The sequence below is a fragment of the Citrus sinensis genome, chromosome 1 (assembly GCF_022201045.2).
Source record: "Citrus sinensis cultivar Valencia sweet orange chromosome 1, DVS_A1.0, whole genome shotgun sequence".
Lineage (NCBI taxonomy): Eukaryota > Viridiplantae > Streptophyta > Magnoliopsida > Sapindales > Rutaceae > Citrus > Citrus sinensis.
This window is the reverse complement of record NC_068556.1, coordinates 24,039,023-24,062,105: the sequence shown is the minus strand read 5'-3', so window position 1 is coordinate 24,062,105 and position 23,083 is coordinate 24,039,023. Positions and strand designations below refer to the sequence as shown.

The 23,083-nt window shown below is 34.0% G+C and overlaps 2 protein-coding genes across 4 annotated transcripts; both read right to left on the bottom strand.

Annotated features, from left to right (window-relative positions):
• Window positions 1–1,156: 1,156 nt before the first annotated feature.
• Window positions 1,157–7,803, bottom strand: LOC102618185 (phytochrome B). 3 transcript variants are annotated; one of them, XR_371833.4, is made up of 5 exons: window positions 5,512–7,802; window positions 3,960–4,767; window positions 3,151–3,444; window positions 1,573–1,849; window positions 1,157–1,475 (listed from the first exon to the last, which is right to left on the bottom strand). XR_371833.4 is itself a non-coding variant. In XM_025102629.2 (4 exons), exons 1-4 carry the CDS (start codon window positions 7,598–7,600, stop codon window positions 1,539–1,541), a joined length of 3,306 nt encoding a protein of 1,101 aa, XP_024958397.1. In that variant the 5' UTR covers window positions 7,601–7,803; the 3' UTR covers window positions 1,157–1,538. The 3 variants fall into 3 exon arrangements, 2 of the variants coding, with proteins under 2 accessions (XP_024958397.1, XP_006488839.1); XM_025102629.2 differs by having other exon boundaries at window positions 1,157–1,649; window positions 3,147–3,444; window positions 5,512–7,803; XM_006488776.4 differs by lacking the exon at window positions 1,157–1,475 and having other exon boundaries at window positions 1,477–1,849.
• A 2,433-nt stretch (window positions 7,804–10,236) lies between these two features.
• On the bottom strand, window positions 10,237–16,263 carry LOC102618571 (ATP-citrate synthase beta chain protein 2). Its single transcript, XM_006488777.1, has 17 exons — window positions 16,034–16,263; window positions 15,537–15,660; window positions 15,309–15,411; window positions 14,726–14,791; window positions 14,519–14,642; window positions 14,257–14,391; window positions 13,673–13,733; window positions 13,505–13,581; window positions 13,043–13,198; window positions 12,812–12,940; window positions 12,545–12,677; window positions 12,330–12,457; window positions 12,049–12,154; window positions 11,724–11,800; window positions 11,556–11,626; window positions 11,167–11,451; window positions 10,237–10,636 (listed from the first exon to the last, which is right to left on the bottom strand). The coding sequence occupies exons 2-17, from the start codon at window positions 15,634–15,636 to the stop codon at window positions 10,561–10,563; spliced, it is 1,827 nt and encodes a 608-aa protein (XP_006488840.1). The 5' UTR covers window positions 15,637–15,660; window positions 16,034–16,263; the 3' UTR covers window positions 10,237–10,560.
• Between the last annotated feature and the right edge of the window lie 6,820 nt (window positions 16,264–23,083).

The window sequence follows — 23,083 nt, the reverse complement described above, 5'->3', positions numbered from 1 at the left end:
AACGGGTACAATTAGAAAATGTAGTTTTGTTGTATAGAGCGGCTTAAGAAGAGAAAAATTAAGTTTGCTTTTGGGCAAGTCGATCTTGAAAAATGGGTCCGACTACGGTATAATAGTGGTACCATACTACTATTGTATTCAGTCATTAAATTTAATTAAATAAATAAATCTATTGAGATTTAATTAAATAAATGAATCTATTGAGATTCAATGGTGCACCGTAAAAAAGTTTTCTGCTCAAAGAATTATGCTTGAAAAGGAGAAGAATCTTTATGGCAACACTTTTTAATTATTAATATGTCTAATAAATAAGTCTCCAAGTCGTCAAATTTCAATTCATTCAATCTGAACTTCCTGCAAGAGAAAGCAAGCAGGAATTATAGCTCTGACTTTTTCCTTTTTTTTTTTCCAGACCCATATACAATGTAGCGATTTCCGTGTCCTCTTTCTTTATCTTGGTCTTATCTTATCAATTTTTTTTTTTTGGGAACTTGGAAACGAGTGTCACTCTAGAAACTTGTTTTTTTTTTTTTTCTTTTTTAGGTGTTTAAATCTTTGTTTGCGTGCACAGCATCATTAAGCTCAGGGGGGCGCACGCACACAAATTTAGTGTGACAAGAGACAGAGGCCCAGTTTAATTTATGGCTGTCAAAAAGTTTTCTAAAAAATGGAAACTTCCAAAGCGTTTATTGCGATGCATGCCATCTGCCCATCTCGTTATCTTCTTCATGCGTGACCCATAAATTTGGAGATAATGTTGTAAAACTCAACATTCTATTACAACTTTGAATCGATTGACCTTTTTCAAGTTCTGCCTCATCACTAATCAGACAGCAAATGCCTCTGGCTTTTTCATTTTTGGAACCTGTTTGGTAGGCTGCTTACATAAGATTTTACATTGAATCTCGCCTTGGAATTAGGTGAGCGAACCATTTTGTTTTGGAAAATTAAGTCTATATAAACTTATCAAGTTGTGTTTCTCATTTGTTAAAGATATTCTTATTTTTGCCTGCAAATGGTCATCTGGGTCATTATACGGGTGGGCATTCGCGTTTTGGTTGGTCCTAATTGTTAGCAAAGCTCATGAACTTATCCATATTCTTCTTCTTATCTTCTGAGTTGCCCTATTTATATGGAACGTACAAATTCCACCACGTGAGCAAGAGAATTTACATTATCGAACATGAGATAAAGTTCTAGCATTCAGGGAGTAACACCGGACGATATGTTACAATTATCATGGGAGCTTGATATGGTACACATGTAATATAATCTAGAATACATGCTTACAACAGGGGAAACAAGTAATTTAATCCGCCAGTCCGCCATGACTTTTTGTTGTGAAACCTCTACAACCTACAAGACTACAACAATCTCAAGTGAACCCAGTCATCTGAATCCTTGATACGTGAGGCCGCACAACATTCATGAGATCTGGAAGCTTCATGTGCAAGGATGTTGATAACATTACAGAGCTGGGTAACCAAAAGTTCATAGGATTATTAATGCCCATTGGCCAAATCTACCTGGGTTATGCATTACATCTTCAAAACTATATGGAGGATTAGGCACCTGACGTTAAGTCCGAGAAAGGTCCTGATTTTGTGCATCTCAAGTGGGAATAATCTAGTCAGTGATACTCTTTGAGCCTCTCCGAGGCATGGGAAGTTCAAAAATAATTAAGAAATAGCATCTTTCGGACTCTCTGATATATTGGACTTCACCATTCATTAGCTTCAGAATCTTCCGGCACATGCTCAGCCCTAAGCCCTCCTGTGTCATCCACCGACTGCTATGGAACATGTCTTGCACCAGCTCAGGAGGAAGCCCTTCACCAGGGCATACCATCCTTTGTAAAGTGCATTTATGTTAGTTGACTCAAAGGGCATCAAGAGGATTTACATTTAAAACAATACTGAACATAAACAAATATCCTCACACTGTCACAATTCGTGATTTATACTTTGCAGTATACAATGTCTTCTTACGGACAAAACCAAGAAACAAAATATCCTAATCCAATATCATAGCACAAAACTTAGTCAAGGAAACAGAAAGTAACAAAAGGTTTCTTTACTACACAATCAACTCTGCACTGAGAGCTACCAAAAGTGAAGGTTGTTTAGTTGCTATAGCATGAAATTTCTACATAATAATTCCATTAGAGATTGTTGCAGAACTAAAGGCCGCAGCTGGCAGGTCCAGTCAGACTTGAGAACAAAATTATTTAGATACTGAAATTTCAATATACCAAAGTCAAAGCTCGTGAGTCAAAGTTCAATCAGTCAACTACCTACTTACCCAAAAAACCAATGTCCCAACTGTGGCAACTCGATGCTGCTTATAAAATGACAAAAGCTAAAAAGCAAGATGCAAGAGAAACGCAGCTATAATTTCAAATATTGCTTGAGTCACCAGGCTTGAAGCAGGCTCAGAAGCCACAAAGAAGTCAATGAAATAGAATGCCCAGGGACCTTAACACTTCATCTGACAATTAAGGCTACCTCAAACACACCCAAAAGAAACAAAAATAATGATGTGCAGCCACAAATCTCCAGTTCAGATGTTCGCAGGTGGCAGGCCAACCATGTGGGCCAAAGCAAGGTTATTTACAATGCCTATGAACTTCTACCAAAGTGCATGTTGCATAGCCATATTGCCCTAAAGCAAATTATGATTTATACTTGCTATTATATATATATATATGACTGAAAATATAGAGTTGGTAACTTGATAAATTATCTAGCACAAACAAAAAACTTAACAAAGATAGAGCAAGACAAATGATTCGGTCCAAGTTACATAGAGAGTCAAGCACTTAAACAAGACTCATACCCGTGAAATTAGTGCCAATATGTAGTATGTATACTGACAAGATTGGTTCCCAAATTCACAAGTATTACTCTTGTGAATGATGGAGATAAAATACTTCAAAGGAAATCATATCGGAGAACATTTATATAGCCACAGCCATCACAGTTTCTTACTATGAAAGTACTAGGAAAGTGTTATTAAGGTCATTAGAGTTAAATGTGAGTGGAGTTACTAAGGCCTTATTCTTTTTGCTTTCAATCAATGACATGGACCTTTCCACATGTTATTAGAATAACCAATAAGTATGATATTGAAATGAGGATGGGGCAAACAAACCTGAATTCATTATGTACAATGGTTTGTCCCTCAGAACTTTGCTTCAATGTTGGACGAACATGGATCTCTACCCAACCCTCTGCTGATGGTGAATAACGTACCATATTCAACAAAAAGTCAGCCAAGACCTGCTGAATTCTTGCCTGATCACCATAAACAGCTAGTGTCTTGATTTCCTCTGGGATATCTCGAATCAACTGAAGATTTCTTTCCCTCAGCAACATCATCACTTGGCTAACAACAGCATTTATGACACTCCCGAGTAAAAATTCAGCCTTCTCAAACTCCAATGAACTGACTCCAAAAGTAAATAAAAAATGAGATCATCTTTCTCATTAGCAAAATTTTTCAGGAGGTTCAGATGATTAGTAGAAGAATACACTAGATTATAATAGTTTAGAAATAAATAAAAACAGAAGATCACTAGCAATATGAAAAGAAAACAAAAGTCACAAGGATGATTAATCAGTTCTACACTGGAAGAATGTGGCTGAAATCCTAAAACCACGACACCCTTATATGACATGGCTTACAATAATTGAGTTCTTGTTAACTCTAGTTTCCTACTTGGTATAACTAGGACAGTCTTCTAGCTACTCTTTCATTGTAAACGAAGCTTTTGTACAATACAGAAAGAAAGAAAAGCAAGAACTATCAACAAACAAATGAAGATAATTTGAAAGCAGCAACACTCAAACATGTATATTTACACGAAATTAAAACACTTGTTCCTGCATCACAATAGATGTGATGAGGGTTTTCCATCATGATCAAAGTTAAGACTGTTCACAAGGTGAAAAAAGACTCACCCATCTTCAATGCTTTCTAGGTCCACATCCTTTATGATCTTCAACATCTGCTTCTCACAGGCAGCACTTGTCTCAAGTAACTGTTTCTGATCTTCTGTCAAGTCAGTGGCCTCCAAGAGTGAGTTAGTAAAGCTCACACCACTCAATGGATTCTTTATTTCCTGGCAAATGTAAGCCAACTCTTTCAACCTAGCAAAGCACTTCTTTTCCTGTTGCCTCTGAACTGTAAGAGCTTGCTGCAACTCTGGACTAGCAATTTGCAAGAAGCAGAAAGCTCCTACAATCTGCCCTTCCATATTTACCCTTTTGTTGGCAGTCAAAAGTGCTTGCACATATTTTCCATTCCGGTCAAACAAGGGAAAAGGAAACTTCTCCGTGTCCTGCCCTCCAAATGCATTGTGCAAGGCAATCATAAATTTTGTCAAAGCATCAGGACCCTTGAGACGACAGCAACTTCCGAAAACCTCCCCAACTAACATCTTCCCAATAATATCTCCTCGACTCCACCCAGTGAGCTTCTCCATGGCAGTGTTCCACTCCGAGCAACAAGTGTTTTCATCTGAAGCAAATATGGGAGGGATCAAAGGATTGGGACTGTGAACAATGGCCTTGTAATCACCTTGTATGTGAATAAATTTGTCCATCACCAATTTCTGATCGGTAACATCCTGACCCACAAAGCAAACTCCAACAATATTATTTGTGTAATCCTTGCTGGAGCAAGCATTGACCACCACAAAGACCGCCTTCTTACGATTTTCTGCACCAAATGTCCTCAATTTTATCTCTACATTCTTGTCTTCCTCACCTGCACAAGTGAACTTGAGTCATTTACACTAGTAAAAGCAGTTTCAGAAGCCGACAATAAGTATTCTCTTTCAAATGCTAATTAATTAATCACCAGCCGATGAGAAGTGTGTGACTGTTACCTTCCAACTTATGAATGAGGAGACTCTCACTTTAGACGTATATTTCTCATGTAGAAAACTACTGGGGCAACACAGCCATGTTCCAGCTAATTATTTCAAGGTGGCTGAGTTAGGCTCCTCATACCAATCTCAACACTCACCCCACATTCCTGGTTGAACACTGAATAAATTGACCAGTGCCAATGTACATATATGGAACCACATAATGACTTCAATCAGGTTTGAGACTCTATTTTACATCTTTCCCATCTCAAGCGTCTAAAATGAACTTTACCATTTCATAGCATGTGCGGACACTATTTAAGTACAGTCAATCAAAAGGCACTCAGAGAACACATGCAAATTAAATCAGTGAAACATGATTTATATTGCATATTAGCTACCCAATTTTCACCCTCAATAGCATTGGAGAGCAAAAATTGACCTGCTTTAAGTTTCCATTTGTCATTTCTGTAAACGATTTTGGCAACACCCATTTTCATTTTGGAAAGGTTTCATTTCTGATATGCACACTCAACTGACAAGGAAAATGGAATAGAAATTATACATACCTACAAGATGTCAAAACATACTTGGAAAATGCTCTGAATTAGCACAAGTTAAGATGCTGGATAAAGGACTACCTTTTAAAGCATGATGAAGAAGATTGTCAACGATTTCTTCATATTCCTTATAAACAAGATCATGAACCAAGGACTTCCCCATAGCTTCCTCAACTGACAGCCCAGTCAACTCTGCAACTTTTGCATTCCACCCATTGACACGGCCATGAACATCAACAGCAAATATGGGGGCAGTTGCAGTCTCTATTAATCTTACCATTTCCCTGGCAACTGAACTGAGCTCATCCACCCCTTGCAACTCTAGATCTACAAGCTGGGCATTTACAACAGCCTTAGAATTGCTTGCTTCAGCGTCCCTAAATGAGTCTCGCAGAATCAGCTGCAAAGAATGAATTGCATCCATTTCTGCATTATCCCATGGCAAACTGCGGCTCTTCACCACTTCCAGAAATGCCTTGAATGAAGAACGTGGATGCATCCTTTGCCCATCATCCTTGTCCTCTGGGTGATGTTTTGCACCACCCCATTTGATCTCCTTTGCTGTGTGGGACCGGAACCAGAATAGAAAATCCCTTTTAGTGATGTAGGCAACAGCCATTCCACAAACTGCATCACCAAGTGTGGCTGCCTTAGGGTACCCAGCATCAGCCAAACTGTCTGTGCTTAAACCAGTTGAGTCTCCATGGTAAGTCAGCAGCCATTCCACTATATCCTTTATCTGGGTTTCAGTTGGGGTTACACCAAGTGGGTAATATTTTCCTTGGTAGTACAGTGCTGCCCCATCACACTTCACAAGGTCCATAATACTAGGGCTCTGAGTAACAATTCCAGCAGGAGAGTCACGAAGAAGCATATCACACAAAAGAGTCTGGGTCCTCAGAACATGCTTCTCAGACAACTGTGAAGCTAATTGCAATTCCATGTTCAGTTGGAGTCCAAAAGCTTGCATTAGGAACTCACAGGCATAACGAAGTGGAAATGGAATGCACCGTGCAGAAGTGTGATGGCAAACAACCAACCCCCAAAGCCTCGTAGTGCTCCTCCCACCAACAGCTTCCTCATCGTTTCCATTAATAATAACAGCCAAAGCCAATGAAGCAATCGACCCCATATTAGCCATATACTGAGCGTGACAACCATGCGGAGCCCTAAGTGTTGAACCTACTAAACACAAAGGTTGCATAAGCCCTTCATCCTGAATGACACAAAGTGGAGTGGCGTGACAATCAACAATCATCCTAACCCTATTCTGCTTGAATAAAAACCGTGAAGCCTGCGGAATATCAGTAGCCGGATAATGTAATCCAAAATAAGGCTCCAAATCAGGCCTTTTACTCTCAGCCACAACCTCACCATGTTCATCCTCATGAAACCTATACACCATAACCCTGTCGTACCCGGTAAGCTGTCTCACACTCTCAACAACAGTATCACACAACAATTTAATATCCCCACCAGGAAGCGATTGCAATTGAGAAATCGCGCGCACAGCCAATTTCTGTGACTGCACAGCTCCAGCAATAGACAGAGCAGGATCCTCTGTCCTTGCAGGCTCTAAATCAATAACTATCCCTACATCGACCCTATGCAAAATCGCGTAAAAGGGTTTACCCGTGTTCTTCGAATGAATCCAAATTGGGTTTAACAAAGTAATTTCCCTAGCGCCAAAGGCTTTTTCAAGCAGAACTGAACTTGATGAAGTGAAAAGCGTGCGTACGTCGGTCCCAATTGTTAAAATCTCTTGCTTCTCAAGATTAGGCACAGATTGTGGAGCTAATCCTAACATTTCGCCCGCGTTTTCACTGTAAGCAATGACTCGAAAAGTGGCTTCATCAACAGCTATAGTACAACCAAAGGGCTGAATATGGCCACCCCTTTGAATTTTCGACAAGTAAGCACTAATTTGCTGCTCAGGAACTGAATGACTCGTCGTTCTAACTGACTGTGAGTAATCAAACGACTTACCGGACTCGCCCGACTGTTCAAACACAGCGTGAAGCCGAGCATCCACTGTGTACTGAGCAATGGCTTTGCTTACCGTCATTGATTCTGTGGCGTTGTGGTGGGCTCTTATGTTGCTTGTGCCTGAAGATTGTGCTGCTGATTGACTTCTACGATGCTGCTGCTGGTGCTGTGAATTCGAAGCCATTTCTTTTACTATTTAGTTCTTCAGTGTTTACAGATTTTGCAAAATCCTCAGATGACTGAACGTGAAAAAATTTAGTAAAGAGAGCCAAATGATCAAAGAAGCAAGATGAAAACAGAGGATTTTTGTCAATTGGGAATTTTGGATCAAAAAGTTGGAGGGGGTGAAAGGTTTAAGTTTTAGTGCTTTGATACCCTATGGCAGTCAGGTTGGTATTATTTATCTAATTGTCTTTTAAGTGTTTAATTAATTATTTAAAGTAAAATCCTCATTATTTATTTTATATTTTTATAATTTTTAATTTTTTTATTAAAATAATTTTTTAATATTTAATAAAAAAATTTATTGACACTTAAATAATTAATAAAATTATTAATAAAATTTCTAATTAAATAAATTTTATTTAAAAATTATACTGAACAGAATCTTAATTAATTTAAAAGGTTTGATATATTAACTTATCCTCCAGGCCTGATGAAATTATAAAATAAAAATGTTGGTGTTTGTTGGTTTTATTAGTAAAACTTGTAATAAAAATTAAACTATATCTTTATTTGTGGATTGACCAACAATTAGGAATCCAAATATTATTATGTCAAAAGTTCATTTACCTTCTTCTTTTTCTCTTGGGAAGGTATTTTATTTATTTATTATTATTATAATATTGTTTTTAGTTTGGGCACGTGATTTTTCTTTTTCCTTTTTCTGATCTGGAATTATTTGTGGGCGTTAAGATAGCTACGGTGGTGGGAAATGAAAGGGAACCATTTGATTGGCTGGCCCCTTGCCTCCGGTGTTGAGCCCTCACAGCATATAATATTTTATTTGTTCTCTTTTTCTCCGCATGCTGTTTTACGTGGCCATATAATTTTTTTTTCCCCCTAAAATTTGAATTGAATCTCATTTTTTCTCAAGTCCAAATGAATTTAAATATAATTGGCTAAATTACATATTTATTTTTTAATATCTGAATATAGGTGTTATTCCGTTTATTTTTATAAATAAAAATATCTTAAATATAGTAATTTGATATTTTATTCTTTTCAAACAAAACAAAAAAAATTAGGTTTTATAGTTTAAAAAATAAATATATTTAATAGAGATTTTTTTAAACATAATATTTACTTCACATTCAAATTTTTTTTCATTTAAATAAAGTTAGCAAAAATTTATTTTTTTATGTAAATGTCTAAAAATTAAACATAAATCACTAAAAATAAATAAATTAATTAATAAAATTTCAAACTTTAAACATTTAACTTTAGTCTATTCATTTTATATTTTAATCTAAATATACGCCATCATGAGCTTTTTTTCCCCCTTTTTCTAAAAGTTTTCTTCTTTTTAAACTTTGGATTATGAAATATATTCGGCCAATGCGCTCGTCTAAAATGCTTCCACCTACACACTGTAAAATGAATGTTTGAGGCTCGATCAACTAAGTATCTAATAATAGAGTAATGATATAGCCACAAATCCTTGTACAAATTGATGTGGCACGATAAAATTGGTTGAATTAAATATCACTTGACTCATATGATTTATTTTTATTAATTTATATTTTCATTCAACCAATGAATTAATGACACGTCAAGTTGTACAAAATAAGTTTGTACAAGAGTTTATGGCTGTATCATTACTCCTAATAATATAATGTTAAATTAGTGTCAAATTATAGAACTATAATTGGTCAATCGCCAATGGATACTTCTTCAGCGCTCAGACATGTTAAAATAAGAATTTAAGTCGGATCACACATGCCTTCAATCAACGTCTTCTTTAATGCTAACGTTAGCTCTTTTTAAATATATAAATTAGGGCATTAATCATATAATGCTTGGTGTTAAATTAGAGAGTTTAATACTTACATTGAAGCATTTTAAATATATAAATTTAGGTCTCAATCATAATGAATCGAGAGACAAAATAACATAATCTATCTTCAAATCCGCCTTTCCAAAATTACAAATTTAGGAATTCTCAAGTCTTTAATTATGGAAGGGCCTAAGTTACATTAAACGTAACGGCCCTCTCACAGTAACGACGGCGCAAGTTACGTTCAACGTAACTTAGCGCTAGCCTTTTAATTATTGCAGCTAGTACAATAATCATAAAGGCATCGATACACAGTATAAAAGAGAGATGGTTTTGTTTTTTTCACAGAAAATGTCAACTTTGATACCGGATTTAAAACAAAAAACAAAAAAAAGGCGTCCCAATTCAGTAATTCACCGCTGATAAAAGCACCGATACTGTTAGAAAATATGGACAAAAAACTTGGATAGATAGTGTATGTCTTTGTAAAGCGCCGTACCTTTCAAAATTTCCACCAGCGCATGAAATGCCATAACACACAGCGACATTTGACGCTCTGAAAAGCACAAAATGCATTCCAGGCAACGTGACGCCCACGTGAATAGATGATCAACAACATATTAAAAAGTAGATTCCATTACAAGAGCATCAATGATTTAACTCTCCAAACGCTTTACATGGATTCCAATGAAAGTTTTACATATATTTTACTTTAAAAAGATAAATGGAACTGCATGCTATTTTAATTTAAATTTATACATAGCTATATCATTCGCAAAAGTAGAACGATTCCACGCGTACGGAATTTGTTGGAACATCTTGGCTCTTACTAAAAGCCGTCCATTTCTAATCATGGTGGCTAAAAATTTTATTCAAATATTCAAGAATGGAGAGATCCTTATACAACAATGCAAGCTCTGCATCTAGATTTTGAAACATCACTTCGTTCAATTAATGATCTGAGAGTCGTATCTTGATGAACTTTCAACTTACAGACCAAAGTTTTCGGCTGGTACTTCAAATTACAAAAACAGTAATCTAAAAACCCAACAACAATTCCAGCAAAATACAGATTTAAAGACTTCAAAAGGGAAAATGTTTTGGAAAGCATGTTGATTATGATTTCCCACCTGTTGCCGGGAAGTGAATTACTTGGTGTAGAGAACATCTTCCCATGGGTGACGGTATAGAGGTTGTTTCAATCTCTTCTGGTCAAAGGTATGCCTGAGATTTGAATGAGAAGCAATAAGTCAGATGCAGGATGTGACGAAAAAGAGGGATAATATACAGAGAAACTGCAATTTTCTCTATATCTATGAGACACCAAAATTGGACGTCAGAATCACAGTCAAGTAATCCCAAAGTACCAGATAGCATAAGATTAATGGAACCGTTCATTTTCCGTTGTGAAGAAGTTGAAATCACTATCAGCATGCATAGCAACATCCTAATCTACAAAAGAAGTCATCTGACCCTCACAGCATCACAGCCAAGTGCAACATAACTAAACACCCTAAACATATCGAAAGGCATAAAAAAGCCACATTGCTATCACTATTCGTAGCAAGAAGCAATTCCAGATAAGAATCATTGTGGTAACAAACACTAGAAACCAGAAACTCCAATTTTCATTATTTTTTGTTCTCTTGATAAACAAAGTCCTATCCCAATATCAACAGCAAAGTTTTGCAAAGAAAGCAAAAGTTAAGCATATAGCCCAAATGAGCTTAGAAAAGAAGTGTAATTTTACTTACCCAATCAAACCGATGGAGCGTGCCAGAACAAAGAGCCCATTCAGATATCCAATTTCCACTATCTCATCGATTTCTTGCTTGCTGAACATTCCACTGCCAGCAAGAAGATCCAAGAAAAGGGACCCAATTGCACCATCTACATTAAGAACCAGGTTGTTTGCTTTTGATAGAGTGTAGGTTTCAACTTGAACAGCATATTCCATATACTTCACAGAAGGGAAATGAGTGCGTGCAAATTTTTGTAGCAGCTCCACTCTTTTGTCTCTGTTATCTCCTCTCTTGATCCTTTTTCACAGAAAGCAAATAGCATATCAACATTGATTTACAATTAGCAACTAATGCATGAACATTAAATTTCATAGATCCAAGATTTAATAACACCTACATACCTGTGCCCAATTCCTGGCACACGTATGCCCTTCTTTTTCATTGATTCAACAAATTCATAGGCTGAAAGACCCTGATAAGACAGCAAAAGAATAAAATTTCAGAATCTAGAAACTATCAGAGCAATCAGAGTATTGCTTAATCATCTCACGTAATCCACTAAACTTTACCCGGTCATAAGCATCCTTGAAATATCGGGCAGCATCATCAATGGCGCCACCAAATCGGGGACCAATTGTGAGCAAACCTGTTTCAGAACCTCATAATTTAGTTCTGTCGTGTCAATTCTCAAATGATAACTAAACTATAAATATTTTTAAAATGGGTGGGGTTTCCTTGACTTAAATTTTTTAATTGGAAAAATCATGACTTAATTTGTCATCCATTGGATCCATCCAATCCAATAGTAGATGGATGAACACTTACATGCAACTTTTTAACTTTAGATCCACACCATTGGAAAAGAGGATAATAAAACCAAAACCAGTTGTTTACCTGACACGAGGCTGGAAACAAGATCCTTTCCAGCTCTTGCTGTCACTATAGTGTTGTGAGCACCAGAAACACAGGGGCCATGATCAGCGCATAACATTATGCATATCTGTCCAAGATAATGTGTATTAATGAAAAAAAAAAATGAGCACCATATACTATTAATCATGTGCTTTGACGCTAATGGGGAAAAAGAGGAATAAGAAAGCTAAACTGAATAGAACTTTCCATAGTACTTCAACGGTAGAAATTCAAAAAAAGCTCTTCATTGACAATGAACCTACCTCAATAAATTGGGTACAGTAGCGGGGAAGGCTGCGTTTAAACCACAAAAGGGAAATAACATCACCCACACCATAACCTTGTTCTACAATTGAAGACATTGGTACACCAGCATAGCATGGCTCCTCACCTACAGATTAGCATAAAGAAGAATTTAAAGTTATCAAAGCCAAACACCCAACTGCCGATCAAATCAAGACCATAAAAAAATAAGTACCTCTGTCATCAGAGATGGTTGAAATAATATGAGTTGGAGCCCGTACTTTCCCACTCTTAATGGCAGTGTTAAGATCCTCAGGGATTTGTGGTGGTGTAACTTCCTTCACTGGTGGAATCTTCCCCTCTTCAACCTAAGGTAAAATTCATCCATCCACATGAATAAGATTAGTTAGGCAGCATTAAAGAAATTGTAGCCCTTTTGTCTTCCCTTGGTGGGAGAGGAAGGGAAAGGGGCAGGGGCAGACAAAGGGTCTTAGAAACTAACAAGTTTCTCAAATGTCTCCTTAATTGCAGATTCAAAGGCTTCATATGAAGTAGGAACAACAGCTCCAGCATCCCTTAGTGCTTGATTCTTTGCCTGAGCAGACTCCATCTCACCACCACTTTTAGCACCCTGATTTAGTTAATGACAAGGAAGATTATGGATATGCAGGCCTCAAGTTAAGAATGCTATGGTATTGAAAAATTATCCAGGAAAACTTGAGTAATAACTTACAGCATGACCAAATTGCACTTCTGATTTGAATAGTCGAGCACAGGTTCCACTGACCCATGCAACCACAGGTTTGTTTACCTTTCCCTGTTTCAGAGCTTCAACAAGGGAGTACTCATCCCGTCCTCCAAGTTCACCAAGAACAACCATCATTTTAACCTGGGGTCAGCCCCAGAAAAAGACATTAGAAGGAAGAGAAAAATAAGAAGAAAACATTATGTGCAAAAAGACTAAAGCAGAAAAAGCGGTAAAAAAATTCTTATAATTTTCTTCAAGCATGCCCTCTAGAGCAAGTAAACTGAATTAATTAACAACTTCAAGTTGCAATAACACTTCAAAAAATCAACATTCACCACCAAAACAATGTCTATACATACTACTTGCTACAGGTATCCACATGGCTTTGTCAAGACATAATTTTTCATCAGGAAACACTCAAAGAAATAAATAGAAACACAAATTTACCTGTGGGATGTTGTTAAACCGCAAAATGTGATCAGAAAGAGTGGAGCCAGGGAACACATCTCCTCCAATTGCAATACCTACAGAATTTTGAAAAATATCCCCACAATATGTTCAATCCTAAATCATTTTAGGCAGGCAAAAGATGGAATAAAGATGCATGCAGTGTACCTTCATAGATTCCATCTGTTACACGAGCAATAGTGTTGTATAGTTCATTAGACATGCCACCCTGCAATTGTCAAAAGGAACATTATTTGTCAAAGGTTCAATCATATGGCATATTCAAACTATGCATCTCAAGAAAATTACTGGTCATAATAAGAACTTAATGAATGGGTAGGTTCCATTTTGAGCTCTACATACAGACAAGCTCGATCTCACTCGTCAAAATTGTGGGGCAAAACTGTTACATAGTCAACTACATTGAAGATCACATGATTTATGTCGAGAAGGCAGTAAATGATACTCCAAAGGTTAAAGCAATTTAGAACCTCATAAATGCAAGCAGCATATAGATTTTTACTATGAGAATATATAATCAGAGTGATTAAAGCTATCCAAAAAGAATGAGCTTTTCCGTAACTATTTCAACCAAATTAGTAAAAATATGGACCAGTCAGTTTACTACTTGTTTCCCTCATTAAAATCTACTCTTTTTTAGGCCATAACTTAAAATGACTGAGCAATTTCAAATTTAAGTTTTTAGATTCCCAACTGAACCAAATGATAATGCTAAAGGAAAGAGTACATACAGATTTGGAGACAAAACCAACAGATCCAGGCCTGTAGAGTTTGCAATGAATGATGTTATCAATGGTTCCGGCTGTGTCACCTATCTTAAAAGCTCCAGCTTGAATTCCTCCAACAGTTGCTGGGCCAATAACAACCTGCAAAATGATCATTATTAAATTTTGTTACAGGTTAACAAGACAGGTAATTAATCAGTAAGGATGACTACTAGTATTGAAATTAAGATACAAGTTAATTAAAATAGCTTCATATTATTCTCCTCACCTTGTTGTTAGACCGAGCGTATGCAATCAATTGCTTGGTGTCTGCCTCAGGCACACCTTCGGCAATAATTGCCACTACCCGAATGGTTGGCTGTTTCAGGGCAGCCATAGATGAGGCAGCCGCACTGCAATTATATTTAAATGTCAGACTGATGTAGTTCTCACAAAGCATTCAAACCATGATATTAACTAACAAATGAATATTTACCTTCTAAATGATGAAAAGTTGATGAAAACATCAGCCGTTGGATGAGCAGCACAAGCTGCCTCAACACTGCAAAATTTTAAAAATACAGGTTAGCAAACTCAAAGCCCAGGAATATGCAACTTCAGTGCAAGTATACTGCTTCAATTGTTAGGCTAACAAATTTGTAAACTAAATGTCCAAACTGATATAAAGCAGTGGACTGACTTTAGCATAAATAGACCAATTAGCAATGTACCATAAAATTGACTGACGGAATTCTAAAGATTTCTGCTCGTGACATCAATATTTGACACGTAACATGCCAAAAATGCTCATGACCACAAGTATACACTGACCAAACTGTACTTACAATTTATTATTCTCACATAAACACAAGAGTATAAAAAATAACAACACCACCAAGTTTTCACAAAAGAGTAAAATATTAAATAAATTGTGTGAGGATAACGAGTACTCCACATTAGACGGCCTAGCTAAATCAACAGGAATCAGCTTTCTTAACACCGAAATAAGTAAGATGTTTTACTTAATAATACAGAAGTGACAGATTCATATAAATAGAGAAAGAGAAACATAATCTTACGTTGAATGCACAGGAATGGCAATTTCCTCTTGTCCAAAAAACAATTTCTGAAATCCCTCAGCCCCAGGATTTATAATTCCGGCAACTGAAGGTGTTTCCCTCCCTAAAAATACAATTTCAGATATTCAAAATAATGCCACACACCATCAATTAAGATAATGCGGTTACCTTATCCATATTTCACATACATAAAATTAATAAAAAACTGCATTTGCATATCATACACACCGCAAAGGAAATCAAAATCAAGCATCCGTTGGATTGGAAGCTGCTTATAGTTGTAAAACAAAGCTTGTGTGGTTTTTGAAAACAGCTGTCCTGTAGCCATGGCGTGACTAATCGCTGAAGACACCTGCGATGAACAACACAATTCAATTCTGTCAAATTTGTAAAATTAGCAAGTGTGATTAGAGTTCATTTGGTACAAATTCAGTCGAAATGGAGCAGATCTACATTGTTCAATTAGTTCAACAAACACGCACCTAACTTAAACCAGAAGCTAACCAGATCGCAAGTTACAACTAACAAAAAAAGAATAGTAAAACGGCGACGTAGAGGCAAAGCAAACGGTTACATTCATTTAAATAGAATTCATAATCAAGAGTTTTTTCACTAAACAACAAAACGAAGCATATCGTTACTCTATCCTCGTATAAATCGACAATTGTAATCAAACAGACATGAATTGGAATCAAAGAGAGAAAGGGATCTGAGTCAACAACTACCTGACTCGGAGTCCCTGCCTCGTGAACTCAGCCGATACAATGCGAGACAGGGTAAAAGAAATGAGACGATTCGAAATTCGGGGGGAGAAGAGAATAGGATTTTATAGAAGGGGAGAATGGCTTTGGCAGCTAGACTTGGAAGGGAAGAAGCCAGACGGCACGTGGCGTTTGGTAGTTAGATCATTCATGGCCTTGCTATCATTGACTCAAACTTACCCCTTCTGCATATTTTCGTACCTGACCTTTTATAATTTCTCAAGTAAGAACATAATTTATCCATTTGTATTAAACAAGCCCTGTTCTGTCCGTCAAATAATCATTTATGAAATGACAAACTTGCCCCTTACTACAAATGTTGATTGGGTTTTTTTTTCTTTTTGGAAAAATGAATTAAATTATACAAATTACTCTCATATTATTTTTACAATACTTTCTCATTTCTCTTATAACATAACCTTAAAAAACTTGTATATTGAGGTGATTTTAATTTTTTTTGGGTAAAATATGATTGAAAACTGAGGAAGTTAAAATCTTAATGTCTAGAAGTTCTATCATTAAATTTACACGAAGAAGCTTCATTTTTTTTTCTTTTTGGAAAAATGAATTAAATTATACAAATTACTCTCATATTATTTTTACAATACTTTCTCATTTCTCTTATAACATAACCTTAAAAAACTTGTATATTGAGGTGATTTTAATTTTTTTGGGTAAAATATGATTGAAAACTGACGAAGTTAAAATCTCAATGTCTAAAAGTTCTATCATTTACACGAAGAAGCTTCATTTTTTTTTCTTTTTGGAAAAATGAATTAAATTATACAAATTACTCTCATATTATTTTTACAATACTTTCTCATTTCTCTTATAACATAACCTTAAAAAACTTGTATGTTGAAGTGATTTTAATTTTTTTTTGGTAAAATATGATTGAAAACTGACGAAGTTAAAATCTCAATGTCTAGAAGTTCTATCATTAAATTTACACGAAGAAGCTTTATTTAAAAAATTATATCAAATGAATTCTTATGATATGTTTACTTTTCTAGAATCATAATAGTCAGAAATCAGAATAAGATGTATTCCCATTAATTTATTTAATTATCCTGTAATTGAAACAAATTGTTTAAAGTTACTAAAATGCCCTTAGGTACAATTATGTACTTGCTCACTAATAAAATAAAGAGTAAATATTTTTACTATAAGTATTTTTAATAATATTATTATTATTACAATTATTATAATAAAAAATTTGTTATTACCATTATTATTATAATATTATAATAAGATAATGACAATTATTATTAAAAATATTAATAATTATTACCATAATAGTAATAGTAATATTCTAATTATTTTAGTTATTATATTAATTATAATTAATAATAATCATTATTATTATTATAACGACAATTATTGTTATTGTCATTATTATTATTATTGTTAATTATGAATATTAATATAATTATAATTATTTTAATTTTATAAATAATTTTTTATTTAATATTTAAGGATAAAAATGTCAATTTATTCCCTATTATTATTCCCACCTCTCATATAAATGAGATTCTCATTCCTTATTTTTAGGTTTGTCAGCCCCACCTAAAATTCATTCTCATTCTTTTGGATTTTTAGTAAGTAAATATATCAATGAAGAATAACAATCATTCTTAAAAGTAAACACACGATAATTATATAATGCAATTAAACTTAACTAATTTAGTAAATTAGATAAAAGTTACAAAAATTTATTTTTTCTATTCATATGCAAATAATTGAAAATAAAAAATAAATTATAAAAAATAAACAAGTAAATTTTTTAAAAAATAAAACTTTAGACATTTAACAAACAAGCCTTAAGAACATTTATTTTTCCAACTTAATAGGGAAAATTGTTATTTTTAAATACGTCATTTTTTCCTAAAATAATGATTTTACTAAATAATTTTTAGAAAAATATCTCTAATTAATTGTTTTATTTGCATCCTCTCTACTCATAAACTAGAGTTAAGTTCTCATGAATATGATTTATGTTAATACATGTATGAGGGTACTATTTTATTAAAATTTATAATGACGCAAATCTAAAAGTATAATAAATAAAGGATAATGCTTTGTTTAGTCACTTTAAATACTCGATTAGTAGTCACTGATATGACATTTTACATCCTTCATTTAACTCTTCATATTTGACAATTGAGACTAAAAAACAAACACCTAACTCAACACTTACGAGTACTTTAGTCATTTTGAAAGCAGTAAGGACCAATATGGTATTAATGGAAAACCGTGGCTATATCTAAGAAATTACAAAAAGTTAGAGGCTGCAAATTTGTATTTGAGATAGAGAAGTGCTGCTGGTACGATCAGGTTGGTGGTTGGTGGGAGGAATCGTTTGCTTGGGGGGGAAAATTTTGCACGGATATTTTAATTTGGCTAGCACTATTTTTTTATTTATTATTATATGAGTTCATATTACAATCCATATTTTGAAATATTATAATTAATATTTACAATCAGATAATTACTAAAATTACATTCACTTAAATTTAAGGAATGAAATTAAACCCCCACAATAATATTATGGGGGTTTGAACCATTACCCTCGTAGTTATGAGGGACTGGATCTAATTTGGACGAGTGGTTTGAGTAGTGCTATTTGAGTTTATAAATTTCTTCCTTATATTATTTTTTAATTAAAAATTTTATTATCTAAATAGTTTTAAAAAACTACTTAATTAATTATTTATTTTCTTCTTCTTAATTTCATAAATCCTCATAAATTCATTGAGATATATATTTTTAGATGCAAATAATTAGTATCACTAACTAAAAGGAGCAAAACTACCATTTTAAAAAAATATCAATAAATTTTTATCAATCATCAAGGTTAATATATATCAAAAAATTAATTTTTACCAAACACAAAAATTAATGCATATGAAGAAAAAAGATCCTTATATATAGAAATCATGAGATATAGTTTGTGGTATACTAAAAAAACTAAAAAAATGAGTTTGTAAAATGTGGGAGTAGAGAGAGAATATGTAATTGTACGATAAAGAGAGAAAGAGATTAATGAAAGGTAATTTTGACTTTTTGAGATTTTTAAATTTTAAACTCTTAATAATGAATTTATTTTTCTAAATAGGTTTTGAGAGAAATTTGATAGATTCAAATAACCCCATCCCTATCTTAAAGTAATAGATTTAAGTTTAGAAAAAAATGTGAACGACCCTCAGATGGAGGATAACTACAATCTTGCCACCAATTACTAATCTAAAATGGTACTCTCCTAAGACGGCAATTATACATGTGTGTAGAGTCGAGACCACATTTAACGAGCAAGCAAAAAATATTATTGCACTCAAGTGAGTATTTCTCTCGTCTTTAATACAGAAAATTTTAAATTTTCATTCCAAATGACGTAGTATATATCAATTATATGGTGAAATAATATAATAAAATCACTTGAAAATTTTAAAAATTTATCAACTATTCAATAAATGATATGTCACCTAAGGTTTAGTTTAGTTCAATTTCAAAAAGGTAAAAAAAAAAAAAAGATAGATATAAGAAAAAGCTAAAAAAAAAAAAAACACATTATAAAAAAATCGATCGGTTTAATTCGATTCAAAACTAAACCATACTAGTGCCCACCCATAAATATTAATGTCATCAATATTTGTCGCCAAATTAAACAGTGAATTAGGCTGTGAGTATTGCTATTTGGTTGGTTGAACTGATAAAATCATTTTAAGTAATATAAAACATATAGAATAAATCGACGTTTGTTCGACAATAAAATTAAGTGTGACAAAATAGATTTTGACTGGATTTTAATGAAAAAAATGTCCTTGTTCCTAATAAAAGGATAATGTAACGCGCGCGCGGAAATTTTTGCTTTGCTTTGTTGTCATTGCGTATGATTAGAACTTGCAAAGCCAGCAATCTACACTGTTTCCTCCCCGTAAGCTACAGTGGACGACGTGGCCAGAAATATCAGCGTATGGGTAAAATACCACTCACTCTTTTTGCAATTTGCACAATGCCATCACTCATCAACGTAACCCACTAGTTGTCGTTTTCTCCATATGAATTTACGATTCGATAAGATAATGAATTTTTTTTTTTTGGGTGCTTTTTGGGTGGAACTATGACAACGATAGTGTTGATGGTCAACAAATGCATGACATTAACCAAATTTATTATTCATTGTGATCTTAGCTTATGGCCCCACGTGTAAATCAAATTTTGGTTAACACAGATTGTTAGGCATTTAAAGCTTTAAATAATAATAATAACAGCAGCGGTGTCCCTAGGTTTCCCAAAAAAATTCAGACATTCCTTCAATTAACATTATCATATGTACAAATACGTATATATAGTTTCCAAATACTCGAATTCTAAAAGTTGGTTTTCTTGAGCTGGTAATTTCTGATTGAGATTTGATTATCACGATACAACCGTCTTATGTTGTCGTTGGTCACAAAATTCGATGCCTTCTGAGTATTTTTTTTTGTCCAAATTTTTGTCCACACGCAAATGGTCAATTAGTATTTATTTTCGCCTAACAAATATAATATGTATGATACATCAATCTGGTTAACTAACCCCTCTGAAGACATTACACCTGGTCGATATTATTGGATTTGAATAATTATTTTTTATTGTTCTTTAATATGAAGACTCATTATAAGATTATATTAATTTCGTCCTACAAAGTATCAAAGATTCCATTGCTCGTGTCAATGATATCGTTAAGCACGAAACCTATTTTGCTTAATGGCTCGTGAGCCTCGTGTTCATTCTTTTTATGGTTGACCCAACTATTTTTGTTTACAGTCACTTTCTTCATTTTGATGACACTATGATTAGAATCTTTAGCTTCAATGTTTAGTCAATATCGGATGGCAAAAACATATTGTTTACTCGATGTCTTTTAATTCCCGCCATTGAATTAAATGAAAGATCATTTTCATGCATGACATATCAATATCAGTGCTTTACTTAATTACTATGTACTATTGATCTCCTAATGATCATTCATTATTATTGTTGTTGTTGTCGTATTTAAAATTAATAACACATGTTATTAAAGTAAGAATGACTAACAATACATTAATGTATAGAAATAAATATAAGGTCAAATCAGGCTTAAATATAAACATATAGAATAATGCTTAATATTCAAATCTAAGTTAAGGTGACATCTAATCACAAAATCACTTCATATACTATAAATTTCTAATTCAGGAGGAGAATAAATGGGTCCATACAACAAAATCTCATGAAGCATCGGAGGAAATTTGCAACGTTAACTTAGTCTACTAACCTCAATTATTATAAGTAAAAACCACCTCTCAATCGGAAAAAGAAAACCAATATAGTACCACGACAACACAACACTTCTACAATAACAAAACACAATGTTGGTACGTATTGAAAATGCAATGAAGAAGAATGGATAATATTTTTCCATCTCAATAGCACATGGTAAAGCGAAGGGCCTGAAGGCTGTAGCCGCTGGGCCTTGTAGGCTGTAGCACAGTGATAAATCTCAGGCCCTCAATATGGAGTGTTAAGTGGGACAATAATTTTTAATTAGTGCACCAATTGCACCAACATCATTTTAGAAAAGGCGGCTAAAATTGAACTTGGGGCGAATCCCCACGAATTTGATGGTACTCTTAATCAATAGAATTGAATCAATTTTGTTCCAATAAAAACACCAGCCTCAGCAACAAAAAGTCGTTGGTCCACAAGAACTTGTACTTTGGTGGTTGAAAGTCGAAACGTTTGAAATCCTCCGAAAACAAAAAAGTTAGTTGGTGTTTCATATTTGGCTTATATATAATTCGTTCACAATTTTTTAAGGTAGTTAAAGCATTGCTATTGACAATAATTTTAGGTATTCTAACAATCTAACATTTAATCGGTTCTCTGTCATTGACTCTTATATTGCGGTCACAAATCTTTCCAAATACATGACCATATATATTTTTTCTTCCGTCACATGAATTTAATTTCATTTCACATAAATAAAAAAAAAGAAAATTCTCAATGATGATTTTGTCATTTAATTCAATAGTGTAACAGATAAATTCATAAACTAATAAATAGGATCTAATTAAGTTTTCTTATGATGTCATTGAATCAACAATTTGAAGTGCCTTTCTTTTGTATGATCATAATGAAACAGTGTTTTATATGTAGATGGAGGAGACCGTTTGAGAACACCTAATAATGCCGAAGCAAGCAACATATCAATCCTGAATTGTTATGTTATGTTTGTGACTAATTTTTATCGAATGAGTAAGGTTCATTCGATACTTTATTTTTAGTTAATATATAGAATAATTTGGTGCCGTGGAGCTTGCATCGTTTACCAGTTGCCACACTTGGCTTTCTAAAGTTGAGTCTAATTTTGAACTCATAGCCTTCATTATTTACTTCTAAATAAGCGAACAAATACAATTATATATTTTATCCTAGGCTAGCACTAGCAGCCTTCACACTCCACCTCAAACTCCTTTTTTTTTCTTTCTTTTAAGCAGGGGTTCTGGAAAAAAAACCAAATCATTTGTTTAGCTCTTAATTTCCTTGGATTTTAATTAAAAGAGTCATTCAAAGAAGGGTAACTGTAAATCACTCAGACAAACTCCCAAGACGGCATTATTTCTATTTACACAAGCGAGTACAAATTAATTATACAATTATTTACATACCAATATTAAAACCAAAATGAAATATAACATCCAACTATCTTTCAATCTTTTTCTGGTTTTTTTTTTTCCCAGATCATTCAAACAATATATCTCTTTAGATCAAAATAGCAATAAGGAGGCCTGTAACCACATTCTTAAAGTGAATGCGCATGTTAAACCTGCCACTGCGAAGGGAGATGGAAGCAAATCTGTACTTTTTGATGCAAGTATATATTCTGGCCAAAGAGTAGAGCAAATTGGAGCTGGAGAAGAAATGGATATTGGTAAGCAAAGTGTGGGTAGAATTGCTTGCTGTCATATGTCCAACAAGTAATTATTAATG

Coding starts and splice junctions, on each gene's coding strand:
- LOC102618571 (XM_006488777.1), bottom strand. CDS start 15,636: ATGGCTACAGGACAGCTGTTTTCAAAAACCACACAAGCTTTGTTTTAC. Junction 12,678..12,811: donor AGGAGACATTTGAGAAACTT/GTTAGTTTCTAA, acceptor ATTTTACCTTAG/GTTGAAGAGGGGAAGATTCC. Junction 11,627..11,723: donor TCAAGGATGCTTATGACCGG/GTAAAGTTTAGT, acceptor CTGTCTTATCAG/GGTCTTTCAGCCTATGAATT.
- LOC102618185 (XM_006488776.4), bottom strand. CDS start 7,600: ATGGCTTCGAATTCACAGCACCAGCAGCAGCATCGTAGAAGTCAATCA. Junction 4,768..5,511: donor TCTTCATCATGCTTTAAAAG/GTAGTCCTTTAT, acceptor TCACTTGTGCAG/GTGAGGAAGACAAGAATGTA. Junction 1,850..3,150: donor ATTGTACATAATGAATTCAG/GTTTGTTTGCCC, acceptor CACTTTACAAAG/GATGGTATGCCCTGGTGAAG.